Below are 18,369 nucleotides of genomic sequence, written 5' to 3'. Positions count from 1 at the left end.
TAGACTCTAGAAAACCTAACCAAATTATTCACAAAATCACGGGTCAAAACGTGAATGATGAATTTTGATTTATCGATGGCTTTCGGAACAGTAACGCAACGTGTTGAATAATTCTCATAATGTATTTGGTACAGTAAAAATTTACCAAAATTAAAACTATTATTTAAAATGAATATAAATTGCGAAAAAAACAAATTCACTCTACGTACCGTTAGTTCTTCCGACGATAGAGATGCGACCTAAGGCTTGTAGAAAATTGCTTTTCATTGAATTCATGTACAAAGCAACGCAGCTCGACACTCCTCTCACCTATCACAACCGATCGCCCAACTTGTCGGCCAGTTTGGCAATGTGCCGTTCTTGTTTCTTCTTCTTCGATCTTTTTCGGTGCTTGCCAATTCGTTTAGCTTGATTCTTATGCTTTTCCTTGAACTTTTCCGCCAACAATTGTTCGTCTTCTTCCTCGATTGCTTGACTGATTTTTATCTTCGGGATTTTCGATTTCATCTTTTCTCTGAACTCGTTTATCCGCTCCACCACGTCCTTGTCCTCGTTTTCGGACGCTTCGCTGTCGGATTTGAGCAATTTTTTCGGTTTATATTTTTTCTCGGGTGGCACCTCGTGCGGGACTACCAATTGAAGGAGTTTATTGTTCTGCTTCTGATCCGCGCGATAGTCTTTGCGATATTTGGCCGCTGGGTCCATTCCTTCGTCTTTGTCTAGAGCCAAGTCCTTAATTTTCTTTGATTTGATTTTTTTATCCTTTTTCTTTTTCTTTATGACAATCGAACTGTGGTCCAGTCTGCGGATCTTCTCACTTAGCAAATCCAATTCCTCTTCAATGCTCGGCCCAGGATCCGGTTCTACACCGTCTTCTTCTGGTAAGTTATCAAACATACCCATGGCAGTATCGAGCTCATCCACCAGCTTACATTCCACCTTCCGGTCGGCCTTGGCCTTTTTCTTGCTTTTCTTGACTACGTAGTTTGCATTGCTGACCATATCCTTTAGCTCGTCTTCCTCTTCCTCTCCGTGCCGTTCGTTCCACTTTTCCTTGTTATGTTTTTTCTTCTTCGATTTCTTGCGTCCCTGCACCTGCTGCCAGTCGTTACTTTTGATAACGGCCTCGAAAGAAGTAGATTCCAGCTGCTGCATTAGTTTTGCGTTCTGTTCTTCAATCCGGGCCAGCTTGCCGGACAGGTTAAGACCATGACGGGCACCTTTGTGGGCGGTCCGGCCACCACATGCTGCGAATAGTTCTTCATCCGTCAGCACCTGCAAATGGAAAACAATAAATCACTTTGGTTACCAGCACTAGTAACTCCAACAAATCCCTCCAACATTGATTTTGATAATTCTAGCGACAAGCTCTTTCATTTGAAGATCCTATAACTATCAGTTCATATCATACCGACAAAAAGCAAAAAAAGAACCCCACCAGTAGATCCCACTCTTACCTTCGCTTTCTTAAACTGTATATCATCCGTGGTAACGTGCCCTTCCAGGTCCTGCTCCTGGCCTGTGGCCGTTATCAATCGTGATGCTTTCAGGAAGCTTCCATAGTTAGCCTGACCGTCAGCGGTTTTCTGTTTCAACTTTTTAACCGAATAGCTTTTGTCCGAGATTTCCACTCCATCGGCATCCTTCTGGGTAATACGGCCACCGGGGCCCACGTCCAGGTTTTCCGAGGCTTCGTTGTAAACTCGTTCCCACCAGTTGTTGGTGAGATCCTTGGCCTGGTCCGCCCCTAGCCCGGCACTGTTAAACTTGAAGCTGGCCTTTATTGGTTTGGCAATGCCATCCGAATTTTTGCCCAGGCCTTCACCTGAAAATGATTTTCGTCAGACAAAAAAAACGAGAGCACGAATCGCAGCAACAAATTTACCTTCCCTCCAACCGTACTTGTGAAGAATGTTTTTGGCGAAATCCATTTTACCAATGCAGGCACCGCCCTAAATGCTTTGATGGAAAATGAATAACATTTAACACATACTTTTTTTCAAATAACGAGCAGAATTTTCCATTCGAAAAACGAGGAATAATAAAAACGCGTGGATCTCGATTTTTTATTGTTTTGATCGGAAAGAGTTGTCAAATTCAGAGATGCCAGGTGGATTTGTAAAAAATCAGAACAACATCAAGGTTTTTAAAAAAAACACACACGAGGTTTTCCGACTTTCACAGTAAGTATATACTTATTATAATCATATACCATGGTAATTAATTGGATTAATCTATGAAAACTTCGAATAAATCTGTTATGAAGTAAACTCGTTTAACCGATGGTATTTTCCGGTTCAGTTAAAAATGTTGTTTTTCGATACGAGCTGCAGGCACAGAGAACCGCAGGTTAGCACAGAAACTGATCAATTCTGTTGCATAAATTAAGGCGTTTACAGCACCTCTATTTCGCCTTTATGTATCCAATATTCTAGATCTTCATATTGTTTCATTTTTTCACATTATGAATTTATAGAGGTTTCATGGAATCGGCTATATCCCAGCTTGTCAACCGTACAGCTGATTTTTTATTGTTTACAGGTTTTGTGGCAAACCGTGGTCCGCTGATTATAACAATATTAAGCATGTTCAATGAACACGCAGTATCTAAATATGTTGGACGGCAAAATCAAAGTCAAACGATAAGTGCCACAATAGCATTTTTTTTTTCAAAATAGATATGCACTTTTATAGATTCATGGTATTTGAAACTCATAAAAAAAATGGAATTTCTATAGGACACGAATATTAAATTTGAACGAAAAAAGGTTTCTCGAGACAAAATTTAGGTTTTGTAGCTAGATGTGGCTAGGTTAAAATCAAATTATAGCATGGTCTTCAAGTTGAAAACATTCAAAGTTGCTTGATTCAAATAGTCCTGGTTGTAGAGATCAAATTTCCGCGCAGAAAATCGGGAAAATCAGAGTCTGGCAGATCTTAAAAAAAAAAAGAAACATTTTTAGCGCATTTGCACTTTGTTTTAAAGATGAAATCCAGTTAATAGAAATTTCAATTGATTATTTAAGTGATATGGCTCAGTTCTTTTGTCGTAATATGGGTAAATGTCGCTTTTAATTCCCTGCTGAATACCTTCACAACATATTGCTTTGTGCAATAACAAACGCCTGAAGGTAGGCAACAAAATATGTTGCATCCCTGGATCGCAAGCATAAACATTGCATACAAGTAGGTAAATCTCAAACGCCTGAATTTATATTTTTGAGTGCTACTTATGTATATTTTTTACGGATTTTCTGATCAACTCAGATTCTCGGTGAACTTGTGCTGATAACTTTTTGCTTGTAGCATATAGGGCTGATATATAGAAACAAAAGCCTTCAGAACTAACGCAAACGTTGATTTCGCACGCTTTCAAATCTCTTTTGTACCCTCTTGTCAGAAAATTTCAATTTCGTGCAGGATTAACTGAATCCTGTAAGATGTTCATTCCCAAAAGTTTAATGAGAATTTTTCAAAGGTTTGTGATTTTGTTCTTTTTGTTATGTTGGAATTTCCTTCAAATACGTAAGTAATCTTTATCGGGTCGACATTCAGCGAAAACAAAATTTAGGACGGAGAAATTTTCCTTTGTTAGCAGACAAATAAGGAAAAAATTCTTTGATTATGAAACAAAAAAGTCATTTGTTTCTAATTCGATTTGTTTTATTGCAAAGATTTTTCACATTTGACATTACAACAAATTCCTGTTTTTTTTATTCAAAGCCTGAAATCATTTAGTTCAAAAATTAATTATAGGGAAGAATGACCCTGGTTGTTAAACTCCCTTGAAAAAAAAATCAAAGAAAAAATCCTTTGTTTAAAAAATGATTAGGTATTTTGAATCCAAATCATAATACATTGTTTCAAAAAAGGAGTTTGTTTCAATAAATAAAGTTTTCGCAGACTAAATGCGAAGATTTTTATTTTCCATAGAACTGCCGCATGATTGTAAAAAAGGAAAAAGCTGTTTGCATAGCCTGTAAAAAAAATAGTTTGCTAAACAGTGAAAAATAACATCCAACGATCAATCCTACCTTAGCGAAGGTTTGTCGGTTGAGAGGGAAAAATTTTCCAGCCGTAAGAACAGCTTCGCGCTGTGATCGCATCTGAACAAACAGCAGAGAACGTCTATTGATTGGGGATCTTTCGTACCAACGGATCTGATAAACGCTATTTGAAAGCTGAAAACTCTGCAAAAATCAGAATTGTAATAGATGCAATGTGGCGATCATTCATCTTGAATGTTTACGAACCGATTCAATCAACTCGGACCCAAGCACGGAATATGTAAAAATAATGAATACAATATACTGAACAGCGAAGAGCATAACTACGATGATGAGAAAATCATCAGTCTGTGCGAATTAAAAGTGAATGGTTTGAGTAAATTTGATTATCACGTGGCGACGTATTTAACATTCTCACCAAGGTAAACACGAACATAATGTAGCATATCTGGATTATGAAAAAACTGTACAGAGCTCCTATTGTAAGAAAAAGGCATCTCTCCAAATTTTTTGCGATTCTATGAAAACAAAAAAAGATCAATTGCAATAAAGAACGATATTTCAAATAAATAACAAACGTTGTCACTAAGAACCTTAAACATTTCTGATGAATCCGGATGAGCTCCGAGAGCCTTCGTCGGAAGAAGATTGGATCATTGATGTCATTCAATCGGGTAAACTCCATTTCAAGAATTTTCAAAACACATGATAAATGGTGTATCAAGATCCACTGGAACAATTCGTTGGCTACAATTGCCATTATCATCCAATAGTGACCTACAACACATATCAGAGCTATCGGTAGCCAGACCCAGATGTTGGAATTGTGATCGAAGAGAAAGTAACTAAAAATAACAATCAGAAATCATTTCCGTTAATTACCTAAACAGCAAAAGACCGAAACTCACTTAGCTTCGTGCAGAGAACTTTTCAACTCTGGTGGCTCGTCGAACAGCGCAAATTGAAACAGGGTTACCATCACTTGTATCGGTCCATAGAGTATCAATTGGAAACTAACTGTCACTACGTAGAATTTCGCCATTTTGTTGGACACGTAATTCTATGAAAACAAAAAAAGATCAATTGCAATAAAGAACGATATTTCAAATAAATAACAAACGTTGTCACTAAGAACCTTAAACATTTCTGATGAATCCGGATGAGCTCCGAGAGCCTTCGTCGGAAGAAGATTGGATCATTGATGTCATTCAATCGGGTAAACTCCATTTCAAGAATTTTCAAAACACATGATAAATGGTGTATCAAGATCCACTGGAACAATTCGTTGGCTACAATTGCCATTATCATCCAATAGTGACCTACAACACATATCAGAGCTATCGGTAGCCAGACCCAGATGTTGGAATTGTGATCGAAGAGAAAGTAACTAAAAATAACAATCAGAAATCATTTCCGTTAATTACCTAAACAGCAAAAGACCGAAACTCACTTAGCTTCGTGCAGAGAACTTTTCAACTCTGGTGGCTCGTCGAACAGCGCAAATTGAAACAGGGTTACCATCACTTGTATCGGTCCATAGAGTATCAATTGGAAACTAACTGTCACTACGTAGAATTTCGCCATTTTGTTGGACACGTAATTCTATGAAAACAAAAAAAGATCAATTGCAATAAAGAACGATATTTCAAATAAATAACAAACGTTGTCACTAAGAACCTTAAACATTTCTGATGAATCCGGATGAGCTCCGAGAGCCTTCGTCGGAAGAAGATTGGATCATTGATGTCATTCAATCGGGTAAACTCCATTTCAAGAATTTTCAAAACACATGATAAATGGTGTATCAAGATCCACTGGAACAATTCGTTGGCTACAATTGCCATTATCATCCAATAGTGACCTACAACACATATCAGAGCTATCGGTAGCCAGACCCAGATGTTGGAATTGTGATCGAAGAGAAAGTAACTAAAAATAACAATCAGAAATCATTTCCGTTAATTACCTAAACAGCAAAAGACCGAAACTCACTTAGCTTCGTGCAGAGAACTTTTCAACTCTGGTGGCTCGTCGAACAGCGCAAATTGAAACAGGGTTACCATCACTTGTATCGGTCCATAGAGTATCAATTGGAAACTAACTGTCACTACGTAGAATTTCGCCATTTTGTTGGACACGTAATTCTATGAAAACAAAAAAAGATCAATTGCAATAAAGAACGATATTTCAAATAAATAACAAACGTTGTCACTAAGAACCTTAAACATTTCTGATGAATCCGGATGAGCTCCGAGAGCCTTCGTCGGAAGAAGATTGGATCATTGATGTCATTCAATCGGGTAAACTCCATTTCAAGAATTTTCAAAACACATGATAAATGGTGTATCAAGATCCACTGGAACAATTCGTTGGCTACAATTGCCATTATCATCCAATAGTGACCTACAACACATATCAGAGCTATCGGTAGCCAGACCCAGATGTTGGAATTGTGATCGAAGAGAAAGTAACTAAAAATAACAATCAGAAATCATTTCCGTTAATTACCTAAACAGCAAAAGACCGAAACTCACTTAGCTTCGTGCAGAGAACTTTTCAACTCTGGTGGCTCGTCGAACAGCGCAAATTGAAACAGGGTTACCATCACTTGTATCGGTCCATAGAGTATCAATTGGAAACTAACTGTCACTACGTAGAATTTCGCCATTTTGTTGGACACGTAATTCTATGAAAACAAAAAAAGATCAATTGCAATAAAGAACGATATTTCAAATAAATAACAAACGTTGTCACTAAGAACCTTAAACATTTCTGATGAATCCGGATGAGCTCCGAGAGCCTTCGTCGGAAGAAGATTGGATCATTGATGTCATTCAATCGGGTAAACTCCATTTCAAGAATTTTCAAAACACATGATAAATGGTGTATCAAGATCCACTGGAACAATTCGTTGGCTACAATTGCCATTATCATCCAATAGTGACCTACAACACATATCAGAGCTATCGGTAGCCAGACCCAGATGTTGGAATTGTGATCGAAGAGAAAGTAACTAAAAATAACAATCAGAAATCATTTCCGTTAATTACCTAAACAGCAAAAGACCGAAACTCACTTAGCTTCGTGCAGAGAACTTTTCAACTCTGGTGGCTCGTCGAACAGCGCAAATTGAAACAGGGTTACCATCACTTGTATCGGTCCATAGAGTATCAATTGGAAACTAACTGTCACTACGTAGAATTTCGCCATTTTGTTGGACACGTAATTCTATGAAAACAAAAAAAGATCAATTGCAATAAAGAACGATATTTCAAATAAATAACAAACGTTGTCACTAAGAACCTTAAACATTTCTGATGAATCCGGATGAGCTCCGAGAGCCTTCGTCGGAAGAAGATTGGATCATTGATGTCATTCAATCGGGTAAACTCCATTTCAAGAATTTTCAAAACACATGATAAATGGTGTATCAAGATCCACTGGAACAATTCGTTGGCTACAATTGCCATTATCATCCAATAGTGACCTACAACACATATCAGAGCTATCGGTAGCCAGACCCAGATGTTGGAATTGTGATCGAAGAGAAAGTAACTAAAAATAACAATCAGAAATCATTTCCGTTAATTACCTAAACAGCAAAAGACCGAAACTCACTTAGCTTCGTGCAGAGAACTTTTCAACTCTGGTGGCTCGTCGAACAGCGCAAATTGAAACAGGGTTACCATCACTTGTATCGGTCCATAGAGTATCAATTGGAAACTAACTGTCACTACGTAGAATTTCGCCATTTTGTTGGACACGTAATTCTATGAAAACAAAAAAAGATCAATTGCAATAAAGAACGATATTTCAAATAAATAACAAACGTTGTCACTAAGAACCTTAAACATTTCTGATGAATCCGGATGAGCTCCGAGAGCCTTCGTCGGAAGAAGATTGGATCATTGATGTCATTCAATCGGGTAAACTCCATTTCAAGAATTTTCAAAACACATGATAAATGGTGTATCAAGATCCACTGGAACAATTCGTTGGCTACAATTGCCATTATCATCCAATAGTGACCTACAACACATATCAGAGCTATCGGTAGCCAGACCCAGATGTTGGAATTGTGATCGAAGAGAAAGTAACTAAAAATAACAATCAGAAATCATTTCCGTTAATTACCTAAACAGCAAAAGACCGAAACTCACTTAGCTTCGTGCAGAGAACTTTTCAACTCTGGTGGCTCGTCGAACAGCGCAAATTGAAACAGGGTTACCATCACTTGTATCGGTCCATAGAGTATCAATTGGAAACTAACTGTCACTACGTAGAATTTCGCCATTTTGTTGGACACGTAATTCTATGAAAACAAAAAAAGATCAATTGCAATAAAGAACGATATTTCAAATAAATAACAAACGTTGTCACTAAGAACCTTAAACATTTCTGATGAATCCGGATGAGCTCCGAGAGCCTTCGTCGGAAGAAGATTGGATCATTGATGTCATTCAATCGGGTAAACTCCATTTCAAGAATTTTCAAAACACATGATAAATGGTGTATCAAGATCCACTGGAACAATTCGTTGGCTACAATTGCCATTATCATCCAATAGTGACCTACAACACATATCAGAGCTATCGGTAGCCAGACCCAGATGTTGGAATTGTGATCGAAGAGAAAGTAACTAAAAATAACAATCAGAAATCATTTCCGTTAATTACCTAAACAGCAAAAGACCGAAACTCACTTAGCTTCGTGCAGAGAACTTTTCAACTCTGGTGGCTCGTCGAACAGCGCAAATTGAAACAGGGTTACCATCACTTGTATCGGTCCATAGAGTATCAATTGGAAACTAACTGTCACTACGTAGAATTTCGCCATTTTGTTGGACACGTAATTCTATGAAAACAAAAAAAGATCAATTGCAATAAAGAACGATATTTCAAATAAATAACAAACGTTGTCACTAAGAACCTTAAACATTTCTGATGAATCCGGATGAGCTCCGAGAGCCTTCGTCGGAAGAAGATTGGATCATTGATGTCATTCAATCGGGTAAACTCCATTTCAAGAATTTTCAAAACACATGATAAATGGTGTATCAAGATCCACTGGAACAATTCGTTGGCTACAATTGCCATTATCATCCAATAGTGACCTACAACACATATCAGAGCTATCGGTAGCCAGACCCAGATGTTGGAATTGTGATCGAAGAGAAAGTAACTAAAAATAACAATCAGAAATCATTTCCGTTAATTACCTAAACAGCAAAAGACCGAAACTCACTTAGCTTCGTGCAGAGAACTTTTCAACTCTGGTGGCTCGTCGAACAGCGCAAATTGAAACAGGGTTACCATCACTTGTATCGGTCCATAGAGTATCAATTGGAAACTAACTGTCACTACGTAGAATTTCGCCATTTTGTTGGACACGTAATTCTATGAAAACAAAAAAAGATCAATTGCAATAAAGAACGATATTTCAAATAAATAACAAACGTTGTCACTAAGAACCTTAAACATTTCTGATGAATCCGGATGAGCTCCGAGAGCCTTCGTCGGAAGAAGATTGGATCATTGATGTCATTCAATCGGGTAAACTCCATTTCAAGAATTTTCAAAACACATGATAAATGGTGTATCAAGATCCACTGGAACAATTCGTTGGCTACAATTGCCATTATCATCCAATAGTGACCTACAACACATATCAGAGCTATCGGTAGCCAGACCCAGATGTTGGAATTGTGATCGAAGAGAAAGTAACTAAAAATAACAATCAGAAATCATTTCCGTTAATTACCTAAACAGCAAAAGACCGAAACTCACTTAGCTTCGTGCAGAGAACTTTTCAACTCTGGTGGCTCGTCGAACAGCGCAAATTGAAACAGGGTTACCATCACTTGTATCGGTCCATAGAGTATCAATTGGAAACTAACTGTCACTACGTAGAATTTCGCCATTTTGTTGGACACGTAATTCTATGAAAACAAAAAAAGATCAATTGCAATAAAGAACGATATTTCAAATAAATAACAAACGTTGTCACTAAGAACCTTAAACATTTCTGATGAATCCGGATGAGCTCCGAGAGCCTTCGTCGGAAGAAGATTGGATCATTGATGTCATTCAATCGGGTAAACTCCATTTCAAGAATTTTCAAAACACATGATAAATGGTGTATCAAGATCCACTGGAACAATTCGTTGGCTACAATTGCCATTATCATCCAATAGTGACCTACAACACATATCAGAGCTATCGGTAGCCAGACCCAGATGTTGGAATTGTGATCGAAGAGAAAGTAACTAAAAATAACAATCAGAAATCATTTCCGTTAATTACCTAAACAGCAAAAGACCGAAACTCACTTAGCTTCGTGCAGAGAACTTTTCAACTCTGGTGGCTCGTCGAACAGCGCAAATTGAAACAGGGTTACCATCACTTGTATCGGTCCATAGAGTATCAATTGGAAACTAACTGTCACTACGTAGAATTTCGCCATTTTGTTGGACACGTAATTCTATGAAAACAAAAAAAGATCAATTGCAATAAAGAACGATATTTCAAATAAATAACAAACGTTGTCACTAAGAACCTTAAACATTTCTGATGAATCCGGATGAGCTCCGAGAGCCTTCGTCGGAAGAAGATTGGATCATTGATGTCATTCAATCGGGTAAACTCCATTTCAAGAATTTTCAAAACACATGATAAATGGTGTATCAAGATCCACTGGAACAATTCGTTGGCTACAATTGCCATTATCATCCAATAGTGACCTACAACACATATCAGAGCTATCGGTAGCCAGACCCAGATGTTGGAATTGTGATCGAAGAGAAAGTAACTAAAAATAACAATCAGAAATCATTTCCGTTAATTACCTAAACAGCAAAAGACCGAAACTCACTTAGCTTCGTGCAGAGAACTTTTCAACTCTGGTGGCTCGTCGAACAGCGCAAATTGAAACAGGGTTACCATCACTTGTATCGGTCCATAGAGTATCAATTGGAAACTAACTGTCACTACGTAGAATTTCGCCATTTTGTTGGACACGTAACCCAACAAACATTTTTCGCTGAACAACCGCTGAAACACTATTTCGTTATAATTTTAAATCAGCTATCTTGCTGAAAGAAGGCAACCAAAATTCAGGGAGAAGCTGCTGTTCAGCTCTTAAACATCGACATTTGGAGAAATTAATCAGCGAAGTTGCCATGAAACGTCAATTGACGGATCACCAAAAAAAAAAAAAACAAAAATAATGATGACCGATGTATGCCCGATGTTTGCCAGCTATTTTTCCCCTCTCTTGTTGTTTTTGCTCCATTGAAACTGGTCTCGAACTCTAAACCTTCGACTTGTTGGTCTCATGCCGCAGAACGCAGAACCAACTATGGATTCTGTGGAGCATAAGAAAAGTGTCGTTCTTAAGCGACCGAAATATATCCCAACCAAGGTCAATTTCACATGAAGAAATTGAAATTGAAATGCTTCGCAAATGAAAAGAAGCTTTCCCGGGGGTCATTTTATCAAGCAAAATGAGAAACTACGAATAATTAGACGATTAAAAAAATTCTTATTTCGATACATTCGCTATCATGCATTGGTTGATCAATGACAACAACAGAAATTTTGATATAGCTGAAAGTCGCTGTCGAAGTTACCCTTGTACAGCTGACGCCTGTCAAATTTGAATGGTGTCAAAAATGGTTGGACAAAGGCTGAACGAGTTATTCTTCAACCAATTTTCCCCTACTTTCTATTGGCTGAAATAAAACTTCCTTACATGCTGAAACAGCGCTGAAGTATTTCGTTCTTCAGCCAGAAAGCTGAAACAGCAATCAGCACCTTAACACAGCATACGATCAGAGAATTGGCGTTTTTAATCAGCAAAAATGTTTGTTGGGAAGTTAGGTGTCGCATGATTCGCTGAACATCTTCGTGAGGGCTATCCACATTGAAATCGAAAACCTCCTGCAGCTCATAAAAGCTGCGTTGCCACAGCGGTTGATGAAGAGCTTGCATTGCGAAGCGAAAGACAAACACTATCAGTGAAGCCGTTTCGAAGGTGGATTTCAGGATACGTTCCAACTCATGATCCGGTAGCATCAGAAAGTGTACATCCGGAAGCCAGAACCACAAAATCACAAACGCTATAAGTGCCCCCACTCGCTTCTGGTAGCGGAAACCCTTCCAAAATCCGAACAGTTTACATAATCGCACGCTATAATGCATCATTGAGAAGCGATCAGATTTGTTGAAATTCTTCATTACTGACTGTTCGTATTCAGCTTCGATTCATCAGTAGGACATAAGGTTTGGTTTTTCCAATGGGAGTCCAACCCAAAGCATTGCACACGTGCACAATTACGATGCAGCATTTTAAGGATTTAATTTATTTTTGTAAGTCGATTCCGTCATGATCATCATGACTCGGTTAACGAGCACATAGGGGGAAGTGTTCCTAAATGCGCATGTTGGGTAAAATGCGCATACAGCCGATAGACGATATGGCTAGAGATTCATCATATCTAATCAGTGCAGTTTGAGGGTAATACGCTTTTAACACATGGCATGAAAAAATTAAATTGTTATATAAAGTCGAAAAAATTTAAAAATTCAAACAAGATTTTTGTCAGTTTTGTTATAATATATTGAACTTTAGTTATTAAGCGTACAGGTTCTGTGAACAAAAATTTTAACGGCTTTTCTTTCTTATTCATCTGGAAATCGGAAATTCAACAAATTGAAGCTTTTGGTAAAGTTGTAGATGATAAAATATTGGAATAAGAGACAGGTTCTGAATGCCCATATCAAGGCAGGTTAAATGCCTATATCAAGAAAAATAGATTATTCTTATAATTTTTTTAATTTCTATCATTTAAACATTAAATCTACGCTCAAATCACGATCTTACAGCGAAAAAAGAAGAATTTCATACTGATCCGATAAAAATACAATATGAACAAAATATTACCATGAAATATGACCATATGGCATACTTAACTATGTTTCATGCAAAAGTACTAGTGATATAAAAAATTTCACCAAAATTTCACCCTTGACGTTTGCTTAACATCCGTTTCTACCATTTTCAATTAAATAATTTCAAAATATTGCAAGTGTTAATGAAATATAGCTTACAACATAAATATGCGCATTTAGCCCGCCGGTTTCGAAAATCGGCTATTTTGACTTCTTTTATTATAAAATTATTTTCACAAAAACTGTAAGAGATTTTAACAGAAAAATTACTCTTACGTATAGAAAATAGATGTCCGCTCATGTGCATAAAGTTTTCAGACTCCTATCTATTGGAATATGGGAGAAAATGAGTGCTTTCCTTAATATGCGCATATAGCCCGCCTCTCCCCTACTCGGTTTTTAGTAAACGAGCCTTATTTTAAAGCTAGATTACCTACTGCTGAAAAGGTTTTTCTTTTTGAAAATTTCATATCGGCAGTTGATGTACCAACATTGAATAGAAAATATGCTTGCATATGTCGAATCCGCCGGTTGATTCTGTTCTTTTCTTAATTTCATTTCACTAAAACTTAAGACCAACTACCACTATCAATTTAAACGGAATTAATTTCAAGCACAATCTAATGCCATATTCGTTTTCATCCTGGTGGTCCACCGTTAGTGCACCAAGTGCTGTCAAAGCGTTTTTTGCCTTTCTTTCAGAAAGGTATAGTTATCGGTCGATTTGGGAGATCCTTAATTATGGGTCTTAGATATACCTTTATAGGTACCTATCGAATCAGCTCGACGAGTTCAGACGATGTCAGTGTATTTGTATGTATTGGTGTGATTTTTTTATAAACTTTGTCACTACGTTTTTGCGAAACTGGGAAGTACAATAAAAATGATTTTTGTCTTAAAAAATTTGATTTTTTTCCCTCTTCAATGTATAAAAGAAAGAAAAAAAAAACAAAATAGTTTGAAAAAAAAATTTTCATAGTAATTATCATCAAATTATCGCTCCAAAAAACGTGTCAATTTGGCTTGCTAGCCACAACCAGCAATCACTAAAATGAAGATTATCGTGTTTATGACGTCATATACACGATGGGCGCGTTCGCTACACGCTAATCGCTACACGATGGGCGCACACCACTCCCACTCATGATGTCTTCATGACGACAAAACGAGCGGTAGAAAAGGGAGTTAGATTGCTTATATCATGACAATTTTATCTTTTTTACCAGATCAGTGTTAACCGAACCGGTCGCAAAAATTTTGAAGCCGAAACTTCAAAACCATATTATGAAAATATGGAGTTTCATAAAGGGGTACAACCCCGAATTGCCATATCAAACCGATGGGTGTAGGGTTCAACACCGCATTTTTCTGCAACGATGGCTGGCTTCGATACGTCTAAGCAAGCGTGAATCTGTTAGATAATTTTGTAGTAAGTTTGAAAGAGGGCGAACGCACCAAATGTAAACAAACATAGCGTAACATTTCATAAGGGCGAAACTATCAGTTAGCTCGAAAAAAAACGCTTTTGAAACTTCGGAACATCTAATCAAATCCTATTTCAAAAATCGACGCTATCTATTAGCCCTACCCGGATAAAAAAAATCCCATTTTAAATAGGCGTAATTTCGCGTTCAAAAGAAAATGCATCAACAAAAAGTTTCACCCAATTTAATTTTATCAACTGTTTTAAAGTTTAAAGTGATTTTTTGTACAGACGTGTTAATTTCAAAATGTTGAATTCCCTTGACTTTAAAGTATTTCTGATTTTAAACTTAACTAAAAAAAAATCGGGTCCAAAAGTGAGTTTCAGAATTCAGATTAAAATCCACAAATTCAGATGCAATCCAGCGCTAGACGATTTTCAAAACAAATTTACAAAACCGACATAATGGATAAAAATGTCAAAATAGTCAATTACTACAAAAATGACAATTGTTTAAATTTTCTTAAATTACAAATTGTATCAAATTTACATAATTGATAAAATTGATAAAAATTACAAAATAGACAACATTCACAAACTTTAAACAAGTTTCAACAAGCCTGACATATTTCGCAAATATGGGAAAAATTGACAAAAATTGACCAAAGTTGACCAATTTTGAATGGATTGACATAAATTATAACATTTACAAAATTGACAAAACTGGATAGATAAAATGAATATAAATCATAAAACTGAAAAAGTTTTCAAAATATGCACAAAATTGACAGAATCAATATAGAAAAAAATTAAACAAATTTACCAAACTGACATAATTTACAAACATTTCAAAATAGTCTATAATTACAAAAATGACATGATTGTTAAAATCATCAAAAATTACAAATTGGACCAAACTTGCATAGTTGACAAAATTGAAAAAAAAAAAAATGACAACATTCACAAACTTGTTAAAATTTACAAACCTGACAAATTTTGCAAATATGACAAAAAATGTGCCCTTTTCAAAAATCGACCTTACGTTGCGAATCATTCGTTGGCATACCCAGAATCCCATTATTTTCTTCCAATAAGATTCTATATTCCCTACCCAGAATGAGAGCAGCAGTGGTATAATTTTTTTCAAAAGGGCGTGCGGCAAAATGTTAACAATCAAATTGTCAGCTGGGTGAAAAAGTAATTTATACCACTGCTGCTCTCATGCTGGTTAGGGAAAATAGAATCTTATTGGAAATAAAATAATGTGATACTAGGATCAACTGATCTAGCAGTAGCATGTATATTGACAAGTTAAAGTCAAAAATCAAAAATAAATATTTTAAATATTTTCGAGTATAAGTTTTTGTATCATTCAATTTCACTTGCCGTTCTAAATGTTCTAAATGTTGACAAAACTACCCAAGTGGACAAAATTTATAAAATTTTCAAAATTTACAAAATTTACAAAAGTTACTAAGTTTACAAAATTTACAAAATTTACAAAATTTACAAAATTTATAAAATTGACAAAATTGACAAAACTAATAGAATTGACAAAATTGACAAAAATGATAAAATAGACATAATTGACAAAATTGAAAATATTGACATTTCAAAGTTGTCAAAATGTTTAATATCTATTGTTAAATCGATAGATTATTGTAATCTACATTGAAGCATCGTATTTTAGTTTAGCAGTTGAAAATTTATTTAAATTTTTTTCCATTTATTCGCTTCCTTTTCTTGAGAGGTTGAATTATTTGAAACACATGGTTAGGAATCTTTTTTAAAAATTATACCCTTCATGTTTAGACCTCTTCTATTTTATTAATATAAGATCATAATGTCATAGCAACGGGATCATACAAGATATCCCAGAATTCAATCATTCAAAATTTTTCAATTAGTTTACAATTATGTTATTATTTTTGTGAAAATTGACTCGGTAGGCTGTGACCGTCGATGACGGAAGTGATTTGTTTCAGCGGAAAAAATCAAGTGCCGTTAAACCCTTATTTTAAAGTTCGTTTGTCCATATTATTTATGTAATCCATCAACTATCAAGAAGTTTTTGGACGTTCTCGACGTGTTTCAAGAGGGTGAAGCTCATATTATCTGGAAATCTGATCTAGTTCCTGTCTTCCTGGAGTGGTGTCGGCCGCTCATACTGATCGTGGATGAACCTTCGGAGTCATTCATTCATGTTTTTTGGTCCCCAAAAACGTCAAAGCTAAGTATTCTCGTGATCTTTTTAATCAGTCAATCAAAACTTCTATGTAGGGATTTTAACTTTAACACTAGAATGTTTTAAATGTGGCAAATTATTAATAAATATTTGTGCCATATTAATAATTTCCCAAAAACCATTTCGTCATTTGGATGCGATGATTATGAACCATCCAATCGTTATTTCACCAATTCAAATTTTAATTTCAATTGCAATGTATACATGTTTTGTTGTGGTTGATGAAAAAATAGGGGAAGTCGTTACATGAAGAACTCTTCAATAAAAAAATGCTGAAAAATTAACAGAATTTTTATATGTGATCACAGTTTCCTTTTCTGTTGAAAATGTTTCCTTTTCTGTTGAAAAAGTTTTATTTTAACGAGTTTTCTCCAACGGTTCAATCAATTATGTTTTTTATTTCATTCTATTTCTGAGTTTTTCACCAAATTATTAGAACTTCTTAACTATTTATTGGTTATTTAATTCCCACATAAATATGATTAAGAACATCAGTTTGAATATCATTTCGAACTTTAAATGATGTTAGCAACGACTATCAGAGATATGAAGATAAGAATCAAGTTTATACATACAATTGACTTCAATTGTGTTTTATTCTTAATTACCATTCAAAAACATTTTTTCTTATCTGGCTAAGTTTTAATTTTTTTTTACTGACAAATGGTTTTATAAGGCGTTTTACTTATAAAGAATTCGTGTGCCGTGAGTATTTTTCCTAACTTTGGGACAGTAAGAGGGGGGTAGATGTTATAATAAAACATTATATTTTAGCAGAAAAGGCTATCAGCACAACACTAGTCAAAAGTGTTTCCTAATCATTTCCCTTGCCCTACATTCCCAACCAAATTTTTTTTTTTGCAAGGATGCAGAGGTGACCTCGGTTCTTAGGCGTAAATTTGTTCTTTCATCCCTATCTCATTTTTCCTAATCTATCTATTGACTACTAGGACGTGGCCGGCGCCGTTATTGATGTTTAAAGAGAGAGCATCAGTTTTGTGCATTGTGAATATGTAGCCAATCCCAGGTTCCGTTCATTTGACCTCTGAACAGAATTCATGGTCTCGGTCAATCACGGAGTAGCAACCATTGGCGATGTGGAACTTGTTCTATTTAGCCACGCCTGCGATCTTGGAATCCGAAATGCATTTAATTGTATTTAAACCAAATTTAAAAATCAATCACAGATTATACTAGAATACTTTCAAATTCTTCATCCAGACATCTTGAGTAGCATTTCGGGTTCAATGATTCAAGGTGGATGTGAGTAGTCAATCAAGCTAAGCTAAGCTAAGCTAATTATGTTATTATTTTTGTGAAAATTATAATTATTTCAAAATAACTTCATCCTTTAAAAAATTTAGAATCCTTATTTCTTAAATTCATTTAGGATTTACTACGTTCGAAATACTTTAATCATTACTCAGAATTTAGAAATCGATCATTTTATTATTTTGTGTCATGTGTATCCAAATATAATTTTTAGACTGTAAGAAAGGCTACAATCCACTGTTAAGTGTATTAAATCGGGTTTTTATATGAAGATGACAGCAGTTGGTGCACAACCATCTTTCCACCAGATGAAAACGAATATGGCATAATACTACAATAGCCGCTGAATAACTGCCGTTTTTTCCACATGCTCACCCGACAACTCTCATAAATATACACGATCAGGCACAAAGCCCAATTTCACGTTATTTTACTTCCAAGGTGAGAATATGAGAATGTTCAATTATTTGAACT

The 18,369-nt window shown here is 35.8% G+C and overlaps 1 protein-coding gene and 1 long non-coding RNA gene across 2 annotated transcripts; both read right to left on the bottom strand.

Moving 5' to 3' along the window:
* Positions 1-103: 103 nt before the first annotated feature.
* On the bottom strand, positions 104-2,091 carry LOC129739301 (G patch domain-containing protein 4). Its single transcript, XM_055730712.1, has 3 exons — positions 1,886-2,091; positions 1,458-1,825; positions 104-1,275 (listed from the first exon to the last, which is right to left on the bottom strand). Exons 1-3 carry the CDS (start codon positions 1,929-1,931, stop codon positions 313-315), a joined length of 1,377 nt encoding a protein of 458 aa, XP_055586687.1. The 5' UTR covers positions 1,932-2,091; the 3' UTR covers positions 104-312.
* Positions 2,092-4,749: 2,658 nt separating this feature from the next.
* Positions 4,750-10,986, bottom strand: LOC129739349 (uncharacterized). Its single transcript, XR_008735830.1, has 24 exons — positions 10,878-10,986; positions 10,563-10,814; positions 10,336-10,487; positions 10,021-10,272; positions 9,794-9,945; positions 9,479-9,730; positions 9,252-9,403; positions 8,937-9,188; positions 8,710-8,861; positions 8,395-8,646; positions 8,168-8,319; positions 7,853-8,104; positions 7,626-7,777; positions 7,311-7,562; positions 7,084-7,235; positions 6,769-7,020; positions 6,542-6,693; positions 6,227-6,478; positions 6,000-6,151; positions 5,685-5,936; positions 5,458-5,609; positions 5,143-5,394; positions 4,916-5,067; positions 4,750-4,852 (listed from the first exon to the last, which is right to left on the bottom strand). It is a non-coding gene; the product is annotated as an uncharacterized LOC129739349 (long non-coding RNA).
* Between the last annotated feature and the right edge of the window lie 7,383 nt (positions 10,987-18,369).

Source organism: Uranotaenia lowii, chromosome 1 (genome assembly GCF_029784155.1).
Source record: "Uranotaenia lowii strain MFRU-FL chromosome 1, ASM2978415v1, whole genome shotgun sequence".
Lineage (NCBI taxonomy): Eukaryota > Metazoa > Arthropoda > Insecta > Diptera > Culicidae > Uranotaenia > Uranotaenia lowii.
The sequence above is the reverse complement of the archived record's forward strand: the minus strand, read 5'-3'. Positions and strand labels throughout refer to the sequence as shown.

Bases quoted from the DNA above. Each gene is read 5' to 3' on its own strand.
- LOC129739301 (XM_055730712.1), bottom strand. From the start codon at position 1,931: ATGGATTTCGCCAAAAACATTCTTCACAAGTACGGTTGGAGGGAAG. The intron at 1,826-1,885 runs GTAAATTTGTTG...AATCATTTTCAG, and splicing joins CAAGTACGGTTGGAGGGAAG to GTGAAGGCCTGGGCAAAAAT. The intron at 1,276-1,457 runs GTAAGAGTGGGA...TTCCATTTGCAG, and splicing joins TACAGTTTAAGAAAGCGAAG to GTGCTGACGGATGAAGAACT.